Genomic DNA, 26,950 nt, shown 5'->3' with positions numbered 1-26,950 from the left:
TTTATTATTCTGTTCTATTCTACGCCATTTGGTAAATCAAAGTTGCTGAGAACGTAAAGTTCTGGTTATATTTTTTGAGAAGTTAGCCTTTCTTACTGTTCAGTCTTGTTTGGCATTCCACATGTTTATCAGACAATATACTCTCCCGTCTCCAAGCTTTCAGTATTTGTAATTGTTGGGTATGCATGTGTACGGAGGTGTGTCCCAACGCTCCCAGGTCCCTGTTCGTTTCTTGCTATATATAACTTTCCATCTTTCCTGTTCGTTTCTTGCTATATATAACTTTCCATCTTCCTTGAAGCGAGTCTACTGCATTTCTTCGACAGCTGATCTATTCATACCTCTTACTGACTGGGGGACGTAAGCTCATACAATGGCACTACGCAGGCACTTAGATTAACTGGAAAGAGATAACAAAATAACTGCTAAAATATAAAATCCTCTTATATTTGCGACAAACAGAATAATCTTATAATACATTCCATTTACGCAAAAAAAATGAGAAAGAAAGAAGCAAGAGAGCTTTTTAAGTTCTGATTTCATTTCATTTTCTTTCTTCAACAGGAAAGATTCATATTATCAAACAGGACAGATTTAAGGGCGTCTATCTCTCTGCTTAATGCAAAAGAAAAAAAAAGATTGCAGACTTTCTTCGTTTTGAAAAGACGGATTTCCAGGCTCTGTTCCTTGAGAGCAGATTGGTTCCCCAATTTATCTTGTCTATTCGAGGGGAAAATTGCAATTTATAGAATGAGGATCCAATTGATCGGTTTCTATGAAGTCCCGAATTGGGAGCCTTGAAATCGTTAACTTTCTTGCTGGCTTCTTTGAGCAGAAATTATTTCATGAAGACTCTCTCTCTCTCTCTCTCTCTCTCTCTCTCTCTCTCTCTCTCTGCCATTTTGCTTGGTGAGACTGTCGGTGATTAGATTATTGTCAGAATAGTAGGATAAAGCATCAACTAAGTAAGTTTTTCGAGTGAATTATTAAAAATTTGATCAGGATGGCAACGAGTGGCAGCAGCACCGGAAAGCAATGGAGAAATCTTGTTTGCCTTGAAGACATGCAATACGATGACTTAGCAGGAAGGGAACTGGCATTTCTTATTTATGAGCTCAATAACAGCCCTAACCAAAAAGATGCAAAAATGTTCATAGACATATTGGAAGGATATGATCCTTCAAACTGGAGCAAGTCTGCAGAAAATATTTTGAAAATAATTGAAGGAGTACCAAATAAAATTCAAGTGATCAAAAGACTCATAAAGAAAATTTACATCAATCAACATATACCAACAAAGAAAATGAATAAGGTGAATATAGTGAATATACTGATTGATGCAATAGGAAAACGAATGCCAAAAACATGTAATTTATGTAAGTTGTGGTATAGCATTGTAAATCCTCAAAACTGGATAAGGAAATGCTATGCTTGCCACGTACCAATGCATCCTCAATGTGCAAAAGTCCAGCAAAATACAAATAAGGATACAAGAGTATTTTGCTCAACATGTCTATCATGGATAGATAATGTTATTAAATCGAGACAATGTGCAAATAGTAGAGGATGAAGAAGATGAGGAAGAGGAAGAAGAGGAAAACAGAAAAGAAGAAAATAAAACTGGAGTGATAGGAAAAAATAATGAAAACAAAGAACAGGACAAGAGTATGGATGCAGAGATACTCATAGATATTACATATAAGGCAATACAGCAGCATACATAGATGAAATAAATTACCATGAAAGGAAAAGGATTCAAGTTCAACAAAAAATGTAGATATATGCACCCTGTAGCCATGAATCAAAATCAAATAAATAATAAAAATAAAAATGATGCAAATGAAGAAGGAACAAAGAACATGAAGTGAAGGAAAAAAAAAACAAGCCATCACCGCGTTATGAAATGTCAGCATCGAGAATTCAAGCAACAGCACCCAGATACAGTGCAAGGAACAAGCACTGTATATACGATGCAAGGGGATGGTGCAGATACGGAGATAAAGGCAGATTCATACACAAAATGAATAAATATGAAGTTGGAAGATAAAATATATTGGAAAAGTTGGATTTTTTAATGTCAAAATTTCTGGAAATGAAGAAAAGAACAACATACCAGAACAGGAAAGAGACATGGGAAAATCCTTATTATTACCCATATTAAATGATGGGGATAACATGCAAACCATCATAGTGATGAATGCGCAGGGTTTAGTTATGAGTAACTCAAAAAGAAAAATAGCGTTCCTAGAAGAACTAACCCAAAATGAAAAAATAGGTATAGTGAATATAAGTGAAACCTGGTATTCCCAAGAGACTGGTAATGATGATCAGATAAAGGGGTTCTAGACTTATAGATCTGATAGAAAATATATGCGATATATGGGAGAGACATAAATCAAAGAAAAATATATGAGAAATATAGTGTCAGAATGTGAATTAATAGCAGTAGAATTTGAATCTGAAAAATTAGTGGACATTGTAATATATAGACCCCCTAATACTAAAGAGTTTGACACAGTAATAGAAAAATTGGATGATATATGTATAAATCACAAAGACTGGAATATGCTCCTATCCGGAGACTTTAACTTTCCTTTCGTGGATTGGAAAGAATGAATAGGAGATTGTGGTTGTATTTATACATATAAAAAAGAGAGTAATAGTAGCACAAAAGATAAAAGGCAATTCGAAAAGCTAATAGATATGCTACTAGAACACATCAGTCAACAAATAAATAACCTGCCAACAAGAAAGGAAAATACTTTAGACCTAGTATTTGTGAATGAGGTGAATTATGTTAAAGAAATAATAGTGTATAATAAGAGTATTTCAGACCATAATGTCATAGAATTAACAGTCCATTCCAAAGCAAATGAAAACAAGAGATGAAAAAGTGGGAAGGATATGGAAAATACAATTTCTATAGTATGAACATAAAATGGCCAGAAATAAATGAAGAATTAAACAAAGATTGGGAAAACATATTCGTAAGTGATGATATACAGGTAAATACAGGTATATTGTATAAAATATTGGAGAAAATAGTTGATAAGTATACCGAAGAAGAAAAGTAAACATCAGTCATGCATACCAAGAGACAGAAGGATCTTGTTCCAGAAAATCAGAAAGTGGAAAAAAGGTCTTGCAAAAGAAAAGAATGAATGGAAAGTGATGGTACTAAAAAGTAAGATAGAAAATGCAGAGCAAAAGATAATACAATCAAAAGAAAATGAAAAATAGGACTTAGAAGAAAATGCCCTAGAAAATATCAAGCAAATCCCCAAACTATTGTACTCATATGCAAAAAAGATGAATAAAAGAAGAGTAGAAATAGGCCCTCTAATGAAGGGAGATTAATGAATGAAAATAAGGAAATATGCAACATATTAGCAGAAAGATATAAGAGAGAATTTACCCCTAGAATTAAAAATAAACATAATGATAAAGAAATAAGAGATGAAAATAGTGAATATTTATTGGATATAGATATTAATGAAGCCGATATTGTGCAGGCTATTAATGAAATTAAAAATGGATCCGCCGCCGGACCAGATGGTGTCCCTGCCATTTTGTTAAAGAAAGTAGTTCATTCTATTGCAAAGCTGCTCACAATATTATTAAGGCAAAGTGTAGATACAGGCAAGATTTATGATGAACTATTGTACTCATATGCAAAAAAGATATATTACCCCTACTTTCAAAACTGGATCAAGACTAGAGGCAAGTAATTATAGGCCTGTAAGTCTAACATCACATATTATGAAAGTGTATGAAAGGGTTATGAAGAAAAAATATTATAAAATTTAATGAAAAATAATTTGTTTAATATAGGACAACATAGTTTTGTACCAGGAAAATGTACAGAAACCCAACTGTTAGTCCACCGTGAGAACATAAATAAAAATATGATAAATGGAAAAGAAACAGATATGGTTTACCTAGACTTTGCATAAGCTTTTGATAAGGTAGACCATAATATATTAGCGAAGAAAATTAGAAAACATAATATAGTGGACAAAGTAGGAAGATTGATAAAATAATTTTTACAAAACAGAAAACAAATAGTGACTGCAAACAATGAGAAATTCGATGAAGCTAAGGTAATATCCGGTGTGCCACAAGGTATGGTGCTCGCTGCGTTGCTGCTTGTTATTATGATTGCAGACATAGACAGTAATGTTAAGGACTCGGTAGTGAGTAGCTTCGCCGATGACACAAGAATAAGTAGAGAAATTACTTGTTTTGAAGATAGGAACTCGTTACAAAGAGACCTAAACAAAATATATGAATGGGCAGAGGTAAATAGGATGGTATTTAACTGATAAATTTGAATCAATAAATTATGGAGATAAAGAAGGAATGCTATATGCATATAGGGGACCTAATAACGAAACAATCACAAATAAGGAAGCAGTTAAAGACCTTGGTTGGTATGATGTTGAATAGGAACATGTTATGCAATGATCAAATAGCAATACTATTAGCAAAATGCAAAGTAAAAATGGGAATGTTGTTATGGCACTTCAAAATAAGAAAACACATGATTAGGCTTTATAAAACATATGTACGTAGTCCACGTGAATATTGCAATATGATATGGTACTCACACTACCAAAAGGATATTGCACAAATAGAGAGTGTACAAAGGTCATTTACACCTAGAATAAAAGAAGTTAAGGATCTTAACTGCTGGGAATTACTGCAATCTTTAAAATTATATAGTCTAGAAAGGAGAAGGGAACGCTACATGGAGCTAAATATATCAGGAAGAGCAAGCAGAGGTAGATTAATAGTGCCCAAAACTATACCAGGAAAACTAAGGAAAGCACACAGGACATTAATCCACCACGCACCAGCATCGACAATGCAGCGTCTATTCAATGCGTTGAGAGCTCATCTGAGGAACATATCAGGAGTGAGCGTAGATGTGTTTAAGAATAAACTCGACAAATATCTAAGCTGCATCCCAGACCATCCAAGATTGGAAGATTCAAAATATACCGGAAGATGCATTAGCAATTCTCTGGTAGACATTAGAGGTGCCTCACACTGAGGGACCTGGGGAAACGCGAGCGAGCTGTAAGGTTTGTAAGGTAAGGTCTGTATATATTTATGTACGTCAGTGTTATACACACACACACACACATTGATGGCTGCTTTAAAAAGCAAATGCACAAAACAAGTCTTTGGAGACCACAGTCCATGAGAGCTAGGTACATTCGCCCACTCCCCCCAAAAAAACAAAAAAAATTTTTTTTTGCATTTAAAAAAATTCACGGATGTAATACAAATAAAAAAACACGTTAAGTCTCTTTAGTACGGGGTATTGTTCAAATTCAAACCTAACTCTCTGGTAATAGCAGTTCGTGTTTTTTTTTTTTTTTCAAGCCTTCAATGCAAGACTGAACGTTCTCTCTCCCTGGACCCCCTTTTCCAAAGGTTACGTCCCCATCTCTCTCTCTCTCACAATTAACCTTTTCTTACCTTGGTCACAAGATCCGCTTCTGTCAATCCTATTATAAATCCATTCAAACTTTCTACCCCGTGTCCCTACAGCCTCTAGCTGCAACTATTTTCATTCCTTTTACTGTACCTCCGTTCATATTCTCTTTCTTCCATTTACTGTCCACCCTTTCCCTACAGTTGTTTCATAGTGCAACTGCGATGTTCCCTCATGTTACACCTTTCAGACCCTTTTTTACTGGTCGATTTCCGTTTCAGCGCTGAATGGCCTTAGTTGCCCCAGTGCTTGGCATAATGCCAAAAATCTATATAAATCAAATCATAACTTTCTGCTTGGTCTGGACGTTCTCCATGGCATGCCCTACTGTCTAGTTGCCAAGCCCTGGTGACCTAGCACCAGTCTCATTCCAGCTCCCACTACTAGCATTGGGAATCAGTTTGACATTGAAATTCGTCTCTAACTAGATAAACGCGAGCGTAATGACTGTTAGCTAATGCAACACATGAATTCGTGATTCTCTGCTGTCAACAATGGGACTTCCAGTTTGATTTTATAATAATAGTCTACATATTGAGACATTCGTTAGATTGTGGCACAAGGTTTTTCTGGTCCCATTTACTGACCTATAATAGTAAACCTCTGCAATGGAAGTTCACTTCCCATCGTATCCTTCAGTGGTAACTAAACAATGGAATAGTTTACACATTGATGCTTATATACGGATAGTTGGAAATAGCTTCACTACATACGTGAAGTTCCTGATTTAATGTTTATTGTATTTTTAAAGTAGTTTCTTTTTGGGCGTGTTAGAAAAATATTTTGGGGAGAGATTTACTTTTGTAGGGAAAGAAGTTGGCTTTTTGGACTTCTGGTGAGAGAGAGGAAGAGAGAGGAGAGAGAGAGAGAGATAGAGAGAGAGAGAGAGAGAGAACAATGACGATTACAGCCCCATACCATCGGTAGGAAATGGGAAACGTTCCTCTCTTCGATCATCTTTGTTTTTAATTTTAAAACCTTGACAGCATTCCCTTCCTCCTTCGTGTGTACAGATGGTCATAAGTATCGTGGAGGCTATACTATTGGATGTTAGATTCTGAGATACCCTGCAATGCATCTTTAATGTCTCGGTAAAGCGGAAGTGTAAAGAGCACAATATCGTTTACATACTGAATCTCATTCAGTGTTCGTGTGTGTTAGGCCTCATCAACCCCGAAAGGTGTATTGTTGCAGACAGAGCTCTCATGTCAAGCTCTTGTTAGTTTAGTCCAAATTTAGATTTTCTGGATCTGCTCATCTTTCAGGTTTCTACGGAATTCCATTCCCTGAATTTAGATTTCGCAGAGAAGAGCGCCTACCCTCTAAATGTTTCAGAAATAATAACTTCCATTATTCCAGGATTCCAGAAGGGACGGTGAGGCTTTTGTTTCCAAATAATTCATTCCCCGTCGTCCATTCGTATTTTTCTCCTTCGTTGTTTACAAAAGATATTGCGTTAATGTTTTTTATTTTGTCTCCCTCCATAACAATATGAAGTTAATATTTTCCTCAGATTGTAATAACTCTTGACGGGGTAAACTTTTTACTTTTTTTTATTTTCTGTAAAAGAAAACTATTGAGATGGCTTTGTCTGTCTGCCTTCAGATCTTAAAACCACCGGGACTAGAGGGCTGCAAATTGGTATGTTCATCATCCACTCTCCAGTCATCAAACATACCAAATTTCAGCCCTCTAGCCTCAGTAGTTTCTATTTTATATAAGCTTAAAAATCAGCCATGATCGTACGTGTGGCATCTCTATGGACAGGCCATTACCGGGCCTAGGATGAAAGTTTCATGGGCCGTGGCTGTGAATTTCATACAGCATTAAAGGTACACTGTACAGAAAAATAGATTTCCCCGAAAGAATCTTCGAAGCATCTTTTTCTTGTTCTTATTCGTTTGCAATTCTTCTAATCAATAACCACGTCTTTCCCACGGCTGCAAATCTTTCTCCCCAGGGGAGGGCATTTGCCATAAGGGTCTTCCTGTCATTTCTCCCGCCAGGAAATTCCTTAGATGTATAATTGCACCCGGTTATTTTTTCTTTCCTAGGTAAGGTTAGGTGAGGTGAGTTCAAATAAAGGTTCAATCAATGATGTGGGGAAACATAATGAGATTATTTTCAAGTTTTCAAGATATGGCGTCCCGCTTTTTCAGGGAAGGTAACAGTTCGGGAATCTGCCTCCCGCCAGTCCGCCATTGTTGCCATTTTTCCCTGTTCAGTTGCCCAGGCCGATAGTCCCTCATCTTCTCATGCTACCTCCCAACCCACAACCTCCCATACCCCATCCGTTTAATACTAACGTCAATATTGCTAATCAGTAGTAAGAACAATATTAATATACATTCGGTTGCTGTCAAGATTGCGAGATAACCTTCCTGTGTCCAGATTTATCGATTCTTAGAACCTTCAGTCTTCCAAATGACGAGCGAAAGCATTTCCTTTCTTTGGAGGCTGGACCACACAACCCTTTATGATTCCTGATACTTTAACCTCCCTTTTCAGCAAGAACATAAAAGACCACACACTTAGTTTTTTATTTGACAAATTATTATTAAGAGGAATTTTGTATTCTTGAGACACATTATAAACTGTCTTACATTGCTGAGGAAACCAAGTTTATTTCTTCGCCGCGAAAATAATTCCACTTTTAGATTTCTCTTGTACCCTCGTAGGCGACAACACGTCAAGGCGTGGTTGACGTCACTGAAAAGAAAAGAAACTTGTTAGCTAATCACAAATTTCCTTATTAAACTCTCTCTTTGCTAAAGGGAAAAAAATGCAGAGTTCATGTCCATTGATAGAGAATGACATTAAACGCAGCCCAGAAAAACCACGATAGAAAACAGAAGGGAACAGCTATAGAAAAACAAACTTCAAAGAACCTTCAGTGCCATTTCGTGAAAAGAATCACTGAAATATCATATGGTTTGAAAGGGAGCCGAGGAAAACAAGGTAAATTATTTTCCTTTGTTACAGAGGGCCGCGGATGTTCTTACCCCAACCCATTTACCTCTTTTTGTTCCTGAAGGTTTTTGATTCTCGAGCTTTTGATTCTTTGTTCCATCGGTGAAGCAGAGCAGAACATTTCTAAGAAATATGAAACACTGATTGCGTCAAGATGTGCCAGAAAAAGCTATGTCACATCATATCAAAATAAGATTTTTTTTAAACCTTTTGTTCTGGAAAATCAGAGCAAAGGATGTTTTTTTCTGGTTGTTTATGATGGTATCCATGTTTAGTCTGTTGGCACGAAAAATATCCATGCACACACAAACACACACACATACACCCACACATATGCGCACACATAAATTCGGATTAGAACTTATCCAGTACATTCAGTGGACGTTTTAGAAAGGAGAAACTATTATTTTACCAACATGTTTGTGATATAAGTATAAATTGAGCAAGGTAAAAAGTCACTGGCAAACCGGTGACACATCGGAAAGAGGGCTCATCGTCTCGAACTTCAAAAAGTTCATTTTGATTCTTGTAAAAATTTTCACCTTTTATTTTGATCCTCAGAAAATATGCTGATTGTCAAGCTGTAGATGAAACCAATCCTTAAGAGCATATATTGACCCTGATTTTACGGTGACTGATGGCAAATATTTTATTTATATCACCGTTTTCACGGCTCATTAGAGCACGACCTGTTAAGTATGATTATTAAACGAATGCTCCGATAGGTTATATGCAAATGCTAAACATGTTTTATTGAGTTGCACTTGGCAAAATAACAGTGTTATGAAGAAAAGAACAAAATCAGATATATCATTTCTCATCGTGATTTAATAGTTAAAGAGAAATCGTGAAATTGTGATGACGCATCTATATAAAAATCAATGACTAATAAAGCTTTGAGAGAGAAGGGTGTTTGCTTCTCACCTCGGTGATCGCGGGTTCGATTCTCGGCCATTCCATTGAGTAGTGAGAGATGTGTATTTCTGGTGATAGAAGTTTCACTCTCGACGTGGTTCGGAAGTCACAAAAGTCCGTAAAGCCGTTGGTCCCGTTGCTGAATAACCACTGGTTCCATGCAACGTAAAAAACACCATACAAACAAACAAAAACGGGAAACTTGGTGTGGAAGTGAGGGTTGGGGCCCATGTTTACCAGAACTTGTGACGACACAAAAAGAATGAAATCAGTCGCAGCTCTGAAGAAATAAAGACTGCCTCGTCTCGCATCCTTTGAACCATCTCTTTTATTTATATATTTCATCATATAAAGAAGTATGCATTGACGTTTCCCCTTAATCAACTTAAAATGACTTTGTATCATTTATCTGAATTAGGAATCAGTTATGTGATCTTTTTATAAAGAATAGAAAAACTCTAACTGGTAACTGAAGTGTGTGTGTGTGAGAGAGAGAGAGAGAGAGAGAGAGAGAGAGAGAGAGAGACATTCTGTCGGAGATACCAGACTCATCACCAAATCATATATAATAAAACAAAACAAAAAAAGGACGAAAATTTTTTATTTCAAATCCAGCATTTAAATACATTTTGATGGCATCGGTATCACACTTCGGATAAGCAATTTCAGTCTCGCGATTTCAGTCTCTTGTTTTCGTCAGTGCTATTAATAGTTTGTCTTTCTGTCAGCAGAAATATGGTGAAACAAAGTCACTAGGTGATTACCTGTTGACGATTCGGTTTTAGCAAGTATTGGTGAATCTTTCACGCCCTTTCTCAACGCGAATCGCGCTAAATATTTACTGATATTTACCAAATAGTTTATCAACAATAGATAGGAAATCTCTCCATGAAATGGTTTTCATCAAATTTCATCGAAATCCGTTTATCCATTCGCCAGATACTCTTTGAATTGTTTCCGTTTTTTGTCCAGAGAAAACTGCAAAAAGTTTTTGATGGATTTCAATGAAACTTTGTAAGCAGGTGGTTTTGGCTCAAGGAAGATCTGGTTAGATTTCTAGATGGACGAGGATCCGAATGTGGTGTAGTCCGTCAGCAGTTCCTCCCACCACTGGTTCTCTTATAAGCACGCAGACTGAAGGTACCTTCACTTAACCCGAGATTTGGGTCGGTAGGTAACTTCTTAGAGATAATAGTCGACTGCTAGCCGCATGTAGGTGCGACATCGTGTCGCATTTACGCGCGACTAGTGTGAAAGGGTTAGGGTAGGAACTTGCCCGTGTCGCCCCTCTCATATATTACCGTCAGTTATCACTGCACACACACACACACACACACACACATATCATATATATCATATATATATATATATATATATATATATATTATATATATATATATATATATATTAATGTGTGTGTGTCTGCCTGTCTGTATTGCAAGATAAACATAAACTCAGTAACTGTTACCTTGAGAACCACTCCACTTGCATAGTTTGATAGGAAGTGTAGCTATCTCTCTAAGTCAGCTATCGAATCGAAGACAGAAGCTCACTCTTGATCTACAGCAAGGAAGAAATTGAACAAGCTCATTTAACGCTTACGATGTTCACCATCCAGTCCAGATAAAGAAAAACTGAAAACGAACGGCTGTCACTTGTTCTTTCACTTGAGCTGTTCAGGACCGACGTCGCTGTATGTAGTATCAAGCCGGAATAATGTTATTCCGTCTTGTGTAATAGTGCCCCACTGGGATCGTTACGAAGCGCTCCTATCTAGTGCTTAAAGTGCATATCAGTGGTGACCGTGTTGATAAAGGGGTGTTTTCTGTCAACGCTGTGTAAGTCTTGAGGTCAGCAGGTTCATCTGGCCTTTGTCCCCAAGATAAATGGTAAAAAAACCCATTTTCATGGCAAAGAGAAAATCGTCATTGTAATTTAAATTACGACCATAAGTAATAGTAGTGGTAGTGATCATTATCTCTGTAACGGATTGATTATAAGACAATAGCCCCACCGCCTCCGCTCAGGCCGCAGGCGACGGTAGGATAATGTTGTCGAGTTCAATTATTGTTACTTAACAGTCAACCTTTAACCAAGCTAGTTAATTTGAGGTTTATTTTACTCTATAAAAGAGTTATGTCACAGAAAAACGTTAACAACAATGTTTTTATTATTATTATTATTAAATTTCTGAGGAATATACATACATACATGAACGCACAGACACACACATAGTATATATTTATAATCCGCATACATTTAATTTGTCACGCCAATAAATTTAAAAGTAAAAAATAAAAGCATAGTAGAGACAGAATGAGCAACACTGATACTTACCAACCAACCTGACGCGAATGATTCAGAATCAGAGTGATGAAGCCCCAACTGACGACTGCTTATCTTTGGAAAATAGCTTTAAGTATCTTATCGGCGGCAGTTTTCTGATAGACAAGAATAATCGTCAGAGACACCCTGGCAGTAGTTCGCTCTTGTACGGTGAGAGAGGAATACGGATCTTTCATCGAGCACCAGTATGAGTGGTAGGAGATTGTAATCTTTCGTAGTATCCTTCATTTAATTTGACTTCCCTGTCACAAGAGCCTTCTAGTCCATAAGAACCCGGCTTTCGTGAACCGATGTTCCATGTATGGGGTCAACTTGTTAGGTGGAATAATTCATTACAGCTTCGTCCTCTCTCTCTCTCTCTCTCTCTCTCTCTCTCTCTCTCTCTCTTCGCTCTCTCTCGTTGATAGACAGTTAAGTCCCCCCCAACCTCAGCTATCTGTTTATTCATTATGGCAGAAAGTCGCTGATGAAATTGGGGAATAAGCCAGGAATTCCATCTACAGAAAATAGTTTCAGGTATTTCCGATTATCACAGCAAGGTTTTTCCTTTGTGACAGTATTGGATATCCCTCGTCTCAGCCTTTGCATGTTGTCTTACTCCCTGGTTAAATGATATGATCTCTGTGTAAGTTAGGAGTGGCCAGCATCACCAATTGGTAATGAACATTTAAATAAGATTAAAGATTTGATAAAGGGGAAAAAATATCAATATATTTCGGCTGACACTACGTAGTACTCCAACCCTGATCACTGGTAAATGTGGGGCGTCACTTACTGCATGGGAGTCTGCTGTTTTCTGGAGAAAAGGAGGTTGAGGAATAACTGTGACAACAAATACACCTGAAATTAATTCTCGAAGACTTATACACAGATCCTCTTCATATAGGTTCATTAATTAAGACTTATCAACACCTACACTTCTCTTGGTGTGTGTTACTTGACCCTTAAATTTCCTGCAGTGAAATCTGTCTTATTCCCTAACACTACTAAACTTTCATGCCCCGGATTCACCGTCCTGAGACATCTAGCAACTCTGGCATTTTCATGCGTTCTGTCCATGTGCCAAGGATGAATTTTATTACCTCGCCTGTAACTTTTGAACCATGAGAAATTGTGACTTTAGGGGTTATTAACAGCGGGTATCCATACCCCTTGGAGATATGAGAACCACTTGCTGGGGCTATGGAACTTGATTTCTGGATATTTATATTTATTTGATTTTAATGTGCCAATGTATACATGGGTACATTTTGTGATTAAATAACGATATAAAGCTAAAAATGCTTTAGATTTTCTTGTATGTTCTATTCCTAGCTATTCATACCTAAAGTATGTATTAAACTAACTATATTAAGTTATATTGTCTACAAATAGGACTTAATTGGACTTAAGCAAAGGGAGTATGGAACCATGTTGGGCAATTCATTGGGGTCTGGATTCATCAATGGGTTAAGAACCCTGCTTCAAATCTTGCATGCACAATCCACCTGTATGGTATTTTATCTTTCAACTGAATTTTGTTAGTGTCATATTGGTTTTAATTCTAACTTAGTCTGGTTTTCCAAATTTCATTAGTCTCGACAAGATACCTGCTATTACCGTCCCAAAAGAGATTTTGTAGTTTCCGGTGATTGTGACTCTAGTCATGACACTGTTTGCAGTTTACAATTCCAGTATAACTCATGAAAAGGAATTATTAACCAAATAATTAGGACAGTCTAATCAGTCATATGTATAGTTTTTTAAACTGGGAATTTGTCGTGTATTTCAGACTCTACCGGAGATTACTGCTTACTGGTCAGTTTATTCATTTTTTTTTTAAGTCCCCACTCCGTCGAAGGCGTCTGTGAGACCCGAAAGATCAACTCTTCATATGTGCATAAAATGCAAAAACATTCTGAGATTTTTTTTTTTTTTTTATGCGGCATAATCTATATCAATTGTCGAATCCACACTGCCATAGCACCAAGAAGAAAGGAAATCTGTCATTTTTCCTTGAACGACTTGGTACTTTCATTCCTCCCGATATCAAGAGGGAGCTTATTGTACAGTCTTGGAGGGACAAATTTAAAGGCAAGATCTAAAGCCTATACACTCAAATTGCTTCTTCGCTCAGATAACTTGAGGCCATATATAACTATTCTTTTGTTGACTCCACTCGCTGGCTGTATTTTACGTGATAGCTTGGTGAGTCTTTACACATATTTTAGACATTATTCTAACTTTGATAGGGAGGCAGTGCAGCTCAAACATTATACGTTTAATCCTGTCCCGCTGGGCACCACCCTGTATTAATCTTGCCGCTAGATTCAGTATATTTTCTAGCTTCCAAAATTCTATCTTGGGCAGATTATGGTATAGTTACAATAGTCCACCTTGTTTGTGACCCAAATGATGACCATTTTGATCATTCCCGGACCACGTCATGAACAAGACCATGATGAGGAAAGTTTCCATCGTTCAAAAACTTATTGTGTTCACCTTATCCAATACACTGTTGTTCACTGAGTCATTTAAAACAAGACTTACCATTTGTCCAGCCAATGATGTTACACATTGAACATTATTAATCAATCATTGTAATATCAATTACTCATTATATGAATCAATCATTGAAATTCCAGTTATCCATTAAAAACAACTGTGTTATGGCTTTGTGGATCATCCATATCAGATTAAAGCTCCCGCAGTTATAGTCTCTTTCACTTTGTTGTTTGCATGTACAGCCCTTCACAGGGATGATTCCCTCTCTGGCGGGCCCTTGTACGTTTTCTAAATAGGGTGCTTCTTATATTTTATAATTGTCTTTTAGTGTTTTCTCGCCAGTATCGTAGCTCCTGCAGAATAGGAGTCTTTAGTTCTTTTTTAAATTTGCTTTCTTCTTGTATGATCTTCATTTCAGGCGGTATTTTGCTGCACAGTCTTGGTGGGCGATGTTTAATCGCTCTCTCACCTGACTTACAATTTGTTCTAGGCTCAAATAGCCTATATGCTTCACTTGCATGTCTGATCACAATTCATATTCATTTCAGGTCTAAAAAAGCTTAAGTAGTTTCTCAGGTATGTTGATTCACTGTATTCCAGTGCTTTAAAGGCTTTAAGAAGTATTTTGTTTTCTATTTTTTCTTTTGACGGGAGCCAATGTAGCTCGTTTAGTGCCGGGGATATTCTGGCGCTGTAACGTAATCCTTTTAATAATCTGGCGGCTCTATTTTGTACTTGCAATTTTCTTAGTATATAACGTTGCAGCAGTCAAGCATGTCTAAAGTATGTGGTTATTACGAATTGCTGTTTCAGAGTATTTACGTTTATATACTATCTGATAAGTACAGTGTTTCTAATATGATGGTGACAGGTTTTTACAATATGCAATATATGATTTTTCATCGATAAATTATAATCAATAAATACTCCCAAGTTCCTCACTGCTGCTACAATGTTTATGGATGATGAGCCAATTGTTATTCTTCTGAAGTGTTCATATTTCGTAGTGCAACCGTCAAGAATCCAAAAGCATACGCTCAGTTTTGTCTTCATTAAGTTGTAGCTTCCTCACCGACATCCATTTTATATATACTATATATATATATATATATATATATATATATATATATATATATATATATATATATATATATATATATATATATATCATTATTGCATCAATTTTACCAATGGCATCTTCTACCGTTTCGAGAGGAAAATCGAACCGAGTATCATCAGCAGACATTTTGCTTGTTTAGAATTCTAGATTAGATTAGATTAGATTATAAAATTTTTGGCACAGCCAAGCGGTTTAGAATTCTAGATAATTCGATTGTGTAAATGCCACATAGCAGTGGAACCAGGACGCTGCCTTGGCGCACTCCTCTAGTTAGGCCTTTCTTTTCTGATTTCACATTTGATATAACCAATGTAACCTTTCAGTTCTCTAAGTAGTAGCCTTGTCCCTTTTGGACATTTATCGTTGTAGTTTGATTGCTAATATACTTCTGCTGTAGTCTGTAAAACATCTTACGCAAGTCTGGTCACCTGTCAAGGTATTCCTCAAATTACACTTGCACTCCTGGCTTGGTTCTCTTATTTTCTTTATGCTCTCGACAATAAATTTATCAGCTCTAAAGTTGATTTTTTTTCTGTAATTGATAGATTTTTTTCATAGCATAGGCTTTCCAAAATTTATACTAAGTGTAACTAGTTTATGTGTTGGGGATATCACGCATTCAGGCTCAACTTGTATGTCACTCACAGTTTCATTGTTTTTGTTTTGTATCACCAAGTCAATAGTATTGTTCAATAATGACGTCGGTTTTCGCACAATGTTTACAAGGTCGTTGCTTTCAAGTAACTATAAATTCTTTGACGTAATTGTTATCGTTATCATCCAAATGTAGGTTGAAGTCACCAATTCAGCGTATTTTTGTTATCAGCTAATAAGTCGAGGAAGTCGCTGAATTCGTCTAGGAACAACCTCTTAATTACTTGTTCTTGGTGGTTTGTAAATTGTTATGATTTGTATGTTTGTTTATGCATAATTTTGGTATTGATGTATTCAAATGCACTGAACACATTTTGATTCATTATAGATACTTTGTATACTTTTTAAACAAAGATTCCCACTCCACCACCAATTTTGGTTTCTTTCGGTACATGGTAAAAGCTGTGGGACTATGGTGTCATTTCGTTTATTTTAGAATAATCACTTCTATTATTGCGTAGGCAAGCCTCCGCTAGCACGCACATATCTAGATTGTGACTATTTATAAGATTTCTGGGTGTTGGTTTTATTTCCTACATACTGTAAATTTATTCACTTGCACAGATCGTTAATCAAAACCATGATCCGTATTATTTTTCGCCTTTGACACGTTCTTTATATACTATGCAGTTATTATTGTCATCATATGTTTTATATTGAGTGTCACTGTGGCCTTTCTTTACACGGTTTTTATACTTGAACGTGGTGCTAATACAATCATTTGAGTTGTGATTTTCGCATCATTTCGGGGAAACTCGGCCATTTCTACAACTTGTTGCGCCATGACCAAATTCCTGATATCTATAGCATTGATAGAGCATGTAACAGTCGTATACATTGCAACGGTGGGCTATTCAGTGTACACAACTTGCCATCTCTATTCCGTATCTGTGGTGTGCGTTTGATGATGTTGCTTATTTTTTCATCTCTGCCTTAATTTTTTTTAAAACAATTTTCAGGTCGTTATTTTCAGACATGAGAGTACTTATCTATGGATTTTTCCTTAGAATGTTATTGACAATGTCATCATCGTTCTTCGGAACAAATACTACTTTTATTTTCGGTTCAAGTTTTCCTTTTTCATTAACTGATATATTGCTGTTCTCCCGAATCTCCATTTTTGTCTTTTCTAAGTTTTCCTCTCTGGAAATCTTACAAATAAGTGTTCATTTCCTGTTGTATTAACCTGTTCAACTGGCGCCGTTATTTTGCCCATAATTTACTTTTTTCATCTGCTGCTGTACTCTCTTCGTTTTGATCAAAAGCACTTTTTTTATTTTTTTTTTTGTCTTGAGTGATTGTGCACTTGTTTTGGCCATGTTTGTCTTAATATTTACATATTTATCAACATCATCAATTTTGCTTTGAATTTCATCAGTCATTTCCAGGAGTCTGCCAAATTCCTCTGTAAGCACAATTGCACTGGACCTTGGAGGTTTAAAGACAACAATGGGTAAGATTTTTAAATCTGATTATTTGAAGCTTGTAAGGCAGCTTCTAACAACAAAAACTCCAACTCCTCGTCTCGGCCTACATTCTCTTGGAACTGTGAAAGTCTGAGTAACGAGGCGCCATTTCATTTATCTTAGCACTATATCAAAATCATTTGATCACGTTTCACAACTGCTAATACATCAGAAGAAATCTCATTTATCTGTTCCCTATTTACAGTGTTTTATTCCGAGAGACTGAATGTTACGAATCCACATTTTAAGACATCCACATTTATACGCATGATCAGTGTTTTGCTGCTACTCTCATTATTTCCGCGCCAACATCATTACAGCTCTTACCAGTTCCATCTGCTTCATAATATTTTCATTGACCCGAGTAAAAGTGCAATTTGTCATCTTATAATCGGCAATTTGTTCATCCCGCTCAGCGATTATAGAATCACACCGGCCAATCATAAACGCCTTGCCTACGTAGATGTGAGAATGTCATTTACCTATTACAATAAACTATCGAACTGTCGTGGTTTGTTAAAAGCGTGAATTGTCATTTTTCATTCTTTGTAGATGACACATTATACAGTAAATAATACTATAGGCACCTTAATCATAAGTGTTTAAATAATACAACTGGTAAGGTCTGGATTATTGATATCATAACGATCACACCAGAGATCTTTGCAGAAAAAAGAATAGAACTAAAAGAAGGCATTATATGAGAAGCATATAAAATATAAGTAATAAATAAAAAGTGACTTAACCTTTGGACAAAGTCATAGCCAATGAAAGGCTACCCAAAATGAAAGGGAAAGAAAACGAATGAAATTCGTGTTCAAGTTAAGAACTCGTTGAGAGGGCTAATATGGCGGATCGTAGTTATTTATTATATTATTGAATAACCATGAAGGAGAGGAGCTGTCAGTGATCAGACTACATTAAATCTCCCAAATATAGAACGCTATGTGCGTTAGTCTTAAAAGTATTGCAAACGAGAAATATAAGAAAAAGCAAAGCTTGTTACATACAAAATCAGATCCACAGGAAGTGGAACAGACTTTTATTTTTCAGTCCTCAAATGATCTAAAAACAATATAACTTCAAATTTATTCAAATTCATCCTAGATGAAAAACTAAAATTAAGATTATATAATTTTCATGCCAGACTTACCCATGCTGATATTTCAAATTGTATTTATTTATGAAGATTTTTTAATTTCGACTCGAATTTAGGTCACATTGTTCCAAGAGCACCGGGTAGCACCGTAGCAATCGCCAGTCGGTAGTCTCTCTCAACCTCCCTCCCGTGAGTCGCGACAACACATCGTAACCTTTTCGCCCGCAATCATATGAACAGGGTACTCGTGCCTGCTGTAAACATTGAACTGTGCCTGTGACCTGTCGAATTTTTTTAGTACTCGTGGGTGTTTAAGCGCAAATCTTCAGACTTAGTTTGCAGGTAACTTTTTTCTTTTATTTCCATTGTCAATTCATAGGCCCATGGTAGTCTCGAATCTCTTGGCCTTGTAGCTACCTAGGCTAGGCCTAGGCAACTTGTCTATGAACAGGTTTCTAGAAATGACAAAGGTTATCATTTAGATATCTAGGGAGGCAGGCATGAGTTTGGTAATTAGCTAGCTAGGCGAGTTGAGAAATCAACAAATTGCCTTCCATATGGGCGGAAGCTTCTAGCTAGTACTAGCCTATACTACCTACTAGTGTTTTGGCAAACATTCAGTGAAACTTTACAGAAATTGCGCGGCCTATTTAACGCAAAAGAAAGCACGCGGAAAACTTACTACCTAGTACCTATGTTTTCGCCAGATTTTCGAAAACATGCAGTAAAAGATCAGGTTACTCTGCAAAAGCCCATACAAACTGTAAGGGAGACCTTGTTGGGAACAGGGGATTTTGGGTGGGGGGTACACAGAGAGAGTAGAGGGTAAATTAAAGTCCTATTTTCAGGCATAATTTTCGTAAAACGGGAAGGCGGGCTGGGCCGTCGGTAATAGGTGTTTTGGGTGGGGGGAAAAGAGAGAAGACGACAGTTTAACACTAGGAAATCCACGAAAGCGGCTGTGTGGCTGACCCCTACTCTACATACAAGTTGATGCTTTACACTACTTAGGGTAAAAAACCGCATAGGGTAAAAAACCGCATGGTACAAGGGGTGGACCATGTACGATCAATGTGTACAACCCAAAAAAAGTACATTATAACGCGTCCTGACATCGGAGATGGGCATAAGACGCAACTTCTTGTTGGTGAGAAATGGAGCTAAAGACCTCTACTCCGGTGTCAGGACGCGTTATAATGTACTTTTCTTGGGGTTGTACACATTGATCGTACATGGTCCAAAAAACCACCTGATACCATGCGGTTTTTTACCCTACATGCTGACCCCCTACACTACATATAAGCTGACCTCCCTACACTACATACATATAAGGGATTACAACATTCCGGTAGTCTACATGGACATTCTTACGGACACGGCTAGCCTAGAATATTGCTTGCCTCCTAAGAGACGTTACTTTTTTAATGATCGTTCTTGGATCATCTCCTAGGGGGAACAACTGACTGGACTAGCGGATCCAGTTTCCACTCCGAAAAAGTACTTTAACCCGTCCTGACACCGGAGGTCTTGATGTTATGTATTGGAGGTGATATTCATGATATTATACACATGTTACAACTAACTTTAATTGTACTGAGCGGGATTACAACAACAACAGCACACGCCGACATCTGGCGGTGGCATTAGGAATCATGGAACTGTTGGTAGCGTTCTCAACAATACAATTATCATAATTACTGAATAATTATTAATGATATAACATCTTTTCTTCTTTTAAAATTAAATTTATTTGGATGGATTATCAGTTAGAATACTACACTGAATTTACTTTGATAGGTTACTGGTTAGGACTATAATCAGCTCTAAAAGTTATTAACATTCAAAACATTGTGCACTATTATAATGGATATGTGGTTGTACCTGTTCAAAATTAAATATTCATTCTTGGGTATAAAAATTTAAACATTGCCAATTCAAGAATATACACACCAAATTCGATACGCTTGCATAAATTATAACATTTATAAGACATTAAAGAAATTACGTATAACATCAATACATTTCATAATCAGAATACTTAGAGGGTAATTTATTTCTGGTTGACCTTGTTTGTCTGTCACTTTCCAACTTTATTTACCTCTTTGACAGGAGTTTCAATTTCATTACCATAAGGGTCCAATAGTTACTGGTTTCATTGACCTTAGGCTTATGCACATCACTTTGGGTTTCTTTCACTGAACTCTATTCCTTCTAAATAGCTGCCCCCCCTTTCAATTAGATAAGACCTTTCATCTAATCGTTCCACAACTCTTCCTTTTTCCCAGACCTTTTTTGCCCAAAACATAAGGTTTAAGACGTACATTATCTCCTTCATGCAAAATGCTTAAATCTTTAGCTATTTTATCATAATAGAATTTACTCTTAGCATTTTTTATTTTCTTTATCTTAGCCAACTCTAAATTTACATTTTGATTTTCAAGTAATTTGGATAACATTGGTAATTTGGTACGTGTTCTCCTTCCTAGGCTATACTGTGATGGGCTGGCGTCTTTATCACTAGTAGGAGTATTCCTATGGTCCAAAATGGCTAGATAGGGATCTTTTATTACTTTCAATAGCTTTTCTAATTAAACTTTTAGATGTTTTCACTGCAGATTCGACCATAACCATTAGATTGGGCAATATGTAGGGCTACTTTGTCCTATGCTCGAAATCATAATCGTTGCAAACTGTTTGAAATTCTCATTTACAGATTGGGGTCCATTATCTCTAATCAATACACAGGGCAATCCATACCTAGCAAAATGAGATTAAAGTTTTCTAATCACGTACTGCTAATGTTTTCTAGGTAGTCAGTTTCCCAAAAATTGCTGAAGTAATCAACAGTTATAAGATAATTATGCTTTTTAATAATCATTAGATCAACTCCAACCTTTTGCCTTGGGCGATCAGCAATTTCATGATTATTTAAAGTTTCCTTTTGTTGAGCACAAGGGAATTTATTACAAATTTCACATAAGATGAATTGCTTTATATCAGAGTTCATTCCTGGCCAATAGATACATTCTCTGGCTCTCCGTAGACAGCCCTCAATTCCTATATGTGCTGAATGAATGACCTGCATTATCTTATGTCTGAGGTTTAATGGAATGACTATTCTATTACTCTTAAAAATTAACCCGTCTTGAACTGAGTACTCATCCTTGGTATGACTATAGGCTTTGACTACATTAGGTATCTCATCATTTCCTTCTGGCCAACCTTTTAAGATTAATGATTTTAAAAATTTGTAAAGTCTCATTCTGGTCTGTTTCATATTTAATTTCATCAGACGCTCTTTTCTTACTGGCAAATAATCAAGCATGTTAACTTGCTCAAATTCACTTTCTTTATAATTATCTAATGGCAAATAAGATCTCGAGAGTGCATCAGCCACATATATTTTCTTTACCACCTTTTTTTATGTATGATTTCAACGTCGTACTGTACTTGTAGTCGCTTGGGAGCATTACACAAGGGTTTCAAAACAATACTAGCAATAGGTTTGTGATCTCACTCAACAATTATTTTATGACCATAGACATACTCATGAAATTTTCTAAGACTAAAAACAATAGCAAGTGTTTCCTTTTCAATTTGTGCGTACCTTTTTCGGTTTCTGATAAAGCACGGCTAGCAAAAGCAATTGGTTTACCACACTGTAACAATACTGAACCTAGCCCATTTTGTGAAGCGTCACACTGTATGGCAAGGTCTAAGTTAGGGTCATAGTACTGCAGTATTGGAGCATTAGTGATTAGCCTTTTTGACTCAATGAAAAGCTTTAAAGCTTTTTCTTGTTTTTCTGTCAAATTCCATTCGGTATTTTGATGAGTTAATTTTTTTATCGGTTCTAACAGCTCAGATAATAGAGGAATTCAGTTAAGTAATTAACCATACCTGTAAACTCTTTTAACACCAGTTACATCAGTAGGTGGTTTCATATTCAGAAGATTTTCTTCATACGGCCTTAGACTTTTTAAGTTTTATACCCTTAGCCTGGCACCTTTCCAAAAATTTGATTATCTTACTATCATGGTCTTTAACAGCTTCCTCATACGTTTCACCTACACCATAAATTATAACAACGTCAGCAATACATACAACACCATAAGATTCTCAAGATTCAAGAGTAACTGTTTTTGGAAATCTCACCACTAACATTTAAACCGAATGGTAGTCTGATCCACCTGTAGCGACCAAAAGGGGTTTGAAAAGTGGTTAAAAAGCTAGATATTGCAATACACCCCTGAACACCTGAATAAGCCCTGGTCACTTACCAGCCCGAACCATCATTTATTAAAAATTTACCAAATCTTGGTTAAAATAAACGATCAGTGTTGCCAATCTCCTGGCAAAGACCCTCGTTACCTAGTTACCAGCCCACCGCTGGTAGCCCTGCCTCACGGGCCGGTCACACCTGCCCTCTCACGTCAATCACTTATCGTTCGCGGTGGAGTACAGATGTATCCACAGCGAACTTCTTTTGGTCTTGCCCGGCCTTCATTTGCACCTTTGATTGATTGATTTTGGTGACGAATTACGCATCCCTTTGGATTACGGTTGGATTGCTCTTAATACCTTGTCATCAGACATTGATTCTGCAAAGGAAGAAACCACCACACGCTACGACAACGACTACTGCATTCTCGGCCACGACATCACTGAAAACGACGAGCGGAAGTTCAACAACGTATCGTCTTTGCCAACAGTGCAAGAAAAGGATGAGTACCCTATGACACGATAGTCATTCCTTATGCGTAAATTGTAGGCCTGTTCAATATAATGTAAAGACCAGATGTTTGGAATGTCAGGAGTGGTCTTTGGACCAGATGTTAGGGTATCTCAAACATAGGAAAAGTCTCGTATTAAGAAGTAAATGTAGGCAGAAAGAGACTAACGTAGATCAAGATAAAGACTTAGAGACAGTGCTCGTTAAGAGACTTGAGAGTAGGCTGACATCGAGTATGACATCTCTGTTACCGATTTTATGTCAAGATTAAGTAGGATAGATTGAGCAATAGGGATACTGAATTACTAATCGTTCTTTTCCAGCTCCCCTGCCTGTTCCAGAACCAGCCCTAACCGTGCTGGGGGTTATGGGGATCCGCAAGCCCACAGGGCAGGATCCGCCATCCCCCTGATGCGGAGCAGGCAGTGTTGGCAGCAGATTCCCCTTCCCTCGATGTGTAAGTTCTCAGGATGATAAAAAACTTAGGTCAGATATAGACGAGTAGGGATAATAGGCTACATAGTGTTAGTTTAGGAAGAGAAGTGCAGGCTTCTTTGGGTCGGGGTTTTCTATTAAAAGTAGTAGTTTATAGAGGCACAGTGTCCTTAGAGCATCTTTAGGCTTTTTCCTGCTTCAAGTTCCTTGCATCAGAAGCTTTTAGGCCATGGTTGGTCTTTCAGATATGCTCCTTCGTCTTTAAGGTTACTTTCCTCTACTTATACGATACGATAATTGTCAATATCAACTAATTCTCCGTTCAATGCATATTGACTTGCGATATTCAGTATGGAGAGAAATCGAATAAAATTAACTACGGTTAGCCTAGTGTTCATGATATATCGTATGCATATTCAGTAGCCTAGCCTAGCCTAAAGTATTCGCTGTACAACATATCGGTAGTTATTTATATTGGCTAACGCTGTATGCTCAAGGCATTCTGACTTCGGATAATTCAGTACAGGTGTAATTGTAAACGAACGAGAATCCGATCTGAGGATAATTAATATGAATGTAATCGAACAGAATGAAGATCGGATTCTGTCCAACTAAAGCATTATAATTGTATTATATGTATCATCATATTAGCGTGTATAAAAACACTAACTCAGCAGTCATTCACGCTGGAATCAGCGGATGACGAATACGGTTTGCGTCGCCGTATCCATCTCATTCTCTCCTGATTGACTAAAATGACTAACGTAACAAAACATCACTTATGCCAAGTTTTGGTACAAACGTCTTGAAGGAGACGTGTGTTCAACTATGTTGACATTTAACATAGTCAATGAGGTATCTATCTTGGGGCATATAATCAGGTGTCAGATATAAGGAATTCGTAGTATGACTTCTTCATACGTTGAACAGACTATTGCCGTCAGTAATTACATTGCACTTATGTCAATTACAGTTACAAATTATTACCAGTCGTATTATCAAATTACAATGACAACTGAAATTAATATTAGGCCTAATAAAGTTAATTTATTGGCTCCAGATTCAACCATATCACTTGGTCTCGGCTAATGTTTTGTTTGTCCTAGTTAGCACATTAATGAATATCTGGATACTTAACTTATGGACGAAGTTATACGTTCATCTTACGATGTAATTTAAGACCAAAATTTGACCGATACGTCTCATTGGAAGCTAGTTTTTCCCTCGGGTTAGATGGCGTTAAATTTAGGATTCCGTTAGTTTTTTCACTCTTTTTTCATAGGTATTACGAACTTTACACTTTATAATACTTTATTAATCCTTTGTCTGTGTGAAAACAACAGTAATGAGCTCCTCATGCTATTAGTTTCTTTTACCACGGCTGCGTGAATTCATACAACAAAAGCTCGGGACTTCTGTCCAGGTTGCTGATGCACGTAATTTTGCCTTATTAGCTTCAGCTGCATTTATAACATGAATACAGTAATTACCGTCGCACGCGGATGAATACAATAACGGATGTTGCTATCGGATTTGATTACTGTCACACGCTGATCAATACAATAAAGTGATGTTATAGGAGTCGATCGCATTAGCAACAAGTTCTCGTTCGGTTGTTCATAGCTGTACTATGGAGTTATAAGAGTATATTATCGATAAGATAATACCCTTTTAACTTAGAGAGGGTGCAATTTACGGAGGTGGAGATGTTAGACGATTGTAATTTCTCTCTCTCTCTCTCTCTCTCTCTCTCTCTCTCTCTCTCTCTCTCTCTCTCTCTCTCTCACTTTTCTGATTTCATATTCTCTCATCCTATTTTCCACGCTCTCCTAACACTGGACTCATTGTGCAACAGAGGTTTTTCTTCTGTCACACCTTTTCAAACTTTGTCAATTTCCCTTCAGCGCTGACTGACCTCATAGGTCCCAATACTCGGCCTTTGTTTACCTAAATTCATATTTTTAAACCCAACAATCTTGCTGTCTGAGTTAGTATTAGAGTAGGGAGCGAATATTAGGAATATGTATAAGGTATTCATGATATGATATATCACGAGAGGATTTTAAGTATTAGGACAGATAGGAAGAACATGTCTGGGTCTATCTGAGGGTATTCTTCCAAGTGCCAACCAGGCAGAGTACAGACAGGCAGGTACAACACTACCAAGAGAGGACATCACTACGATCGACGACACCGTCGCAGACGACCGATGGACATGGTTGGTCTCCTCCGTACATGAGAGGCCTAAGGCCACATGGGAGGTCTTCCAGTTTCCCTCCATACTGAGGGCCGAGAGCCACATGGGAGGTCTTCAGATTCCCTCCATACATGAGAGGCCGAGAGCCACAGGGGAGGTCTTCAGATTCCCTCCATACATGAGAGGCCGAGAGCCACATGGGAGGGTCTTCAGATCCATACTTGAGCCGAGAGCCAAGGGAGTCTTCAGTTTTTCCTCTACTCAGGTGAGGCACATAGCCAGCTGAGAGGAAACAGGTTTGTATCCCCTCCGCACTCAATGAGTTTTGACCTTAGGGTAGAGGTGCAGGGAGTTTTTCCCTCCACATATGGGAGGCCTAGAAGGCCACACATGGGAGATTAGTTTTTTTGGACGAGTGACAAATGAACTTGAGACTGACCCGTGTACTCAATTATATTGACTGACAACTGGTACAGTAGAGGGCCGGGTAGTATTTGATTCCCACCTCCAAATTAATGTTGTTAATCGGGCTTATTCAGGTGTTCAGGGGGTGTATTGCAATATGAGTTTTTTATTGTAAAACTAATATTGTAATACCTACCTGAACACCTGAATGATTCCCACCCACCTCCTCCCCTCTCATACAGAGTTATTGAGTATGACGTTGACGAGAGGCAGGTGTGACGGCCCGTGAGGCAGGGCTACCAGCAGTGGGCTGGTAACTAGGTAACGAGGGTCTTTGCCAGGAGATTTGGCAACACTGATCGTTTATTTTAACCAAAGATTTGGATAAATTTTAATAAATGATGGTTCGGGCTGGTAAGTGACCAGGGCTTATTCAGGTGTTCAGGTAGGCATTACAATATAGTTTTTTATACATTCAACTTCCCTGGCAGATATATACTTAGCTATAGACTCCGTCGTCCCCGACAGAAATTCGAATTTCGCAGCACACGCTACAGGTAGGTCAGGTGATCTACCGCCACTGCCGCTGGGGTGGCAGAACTAGGAACCATCCCATTTTCTAAGACA

The 26,950-nt window shown here is 37.3% G+C and overlaps 1 protein-coding gene across 9 annotated transcripts in view; it reads left to right on the top strand.

The window, feature by feature from the left end:
- The first annotated feature begins 11,831 nt into the window (after positions 1-11,831).
- The window catches only part of LOC135222082 (gametocyte-specific factor 1-like), a 534,139-nt gene continuing 519,020 nt past the window's right edge, over positions 11,832-26,950 (top strand). For 8 of the 9 annotated variants that reach the window (XR_010316168.1, XR_010316169.1, XM_064260250.1 and 5 more), the window contains exon 1: positions 11,832-11,925. Coding sequence is in view for 6 of the 9 variants with exons in the window: in XM_064260250.1 (XP_064116320.1) it covers positions 11,919-11,925 (7 nt within the window). In the remaining 3 variants the exon portion in view is untranslated. Of the gene's footprint in view, positions 11,926-18,715; positions 18,897-26,950 lie in introns of those variants that run through there. The other variant, XM_064260251.1, reaches the window with a different exon arrangement.

The sequence above is a fragment of the Macrobrachium nipponense genome, chromosome 3 (assembly GCF_015104395.2).
Source record: "Macrobrachium nipponense isolate FS-2020 chromosome 3, ASM1510439v2, whole genome shotgun sequence".
NCBI lineage: Eukaryota > Metazoa > Arthropoda > Malacostraca > Decapoda > Palaemonidae > Macrobrachium > Macrobrachium nipponense.
Note: the sequence above shows the minus strand (reverse complement) of the source record. Positions and strands in the feature narration are given on the sequence as shown.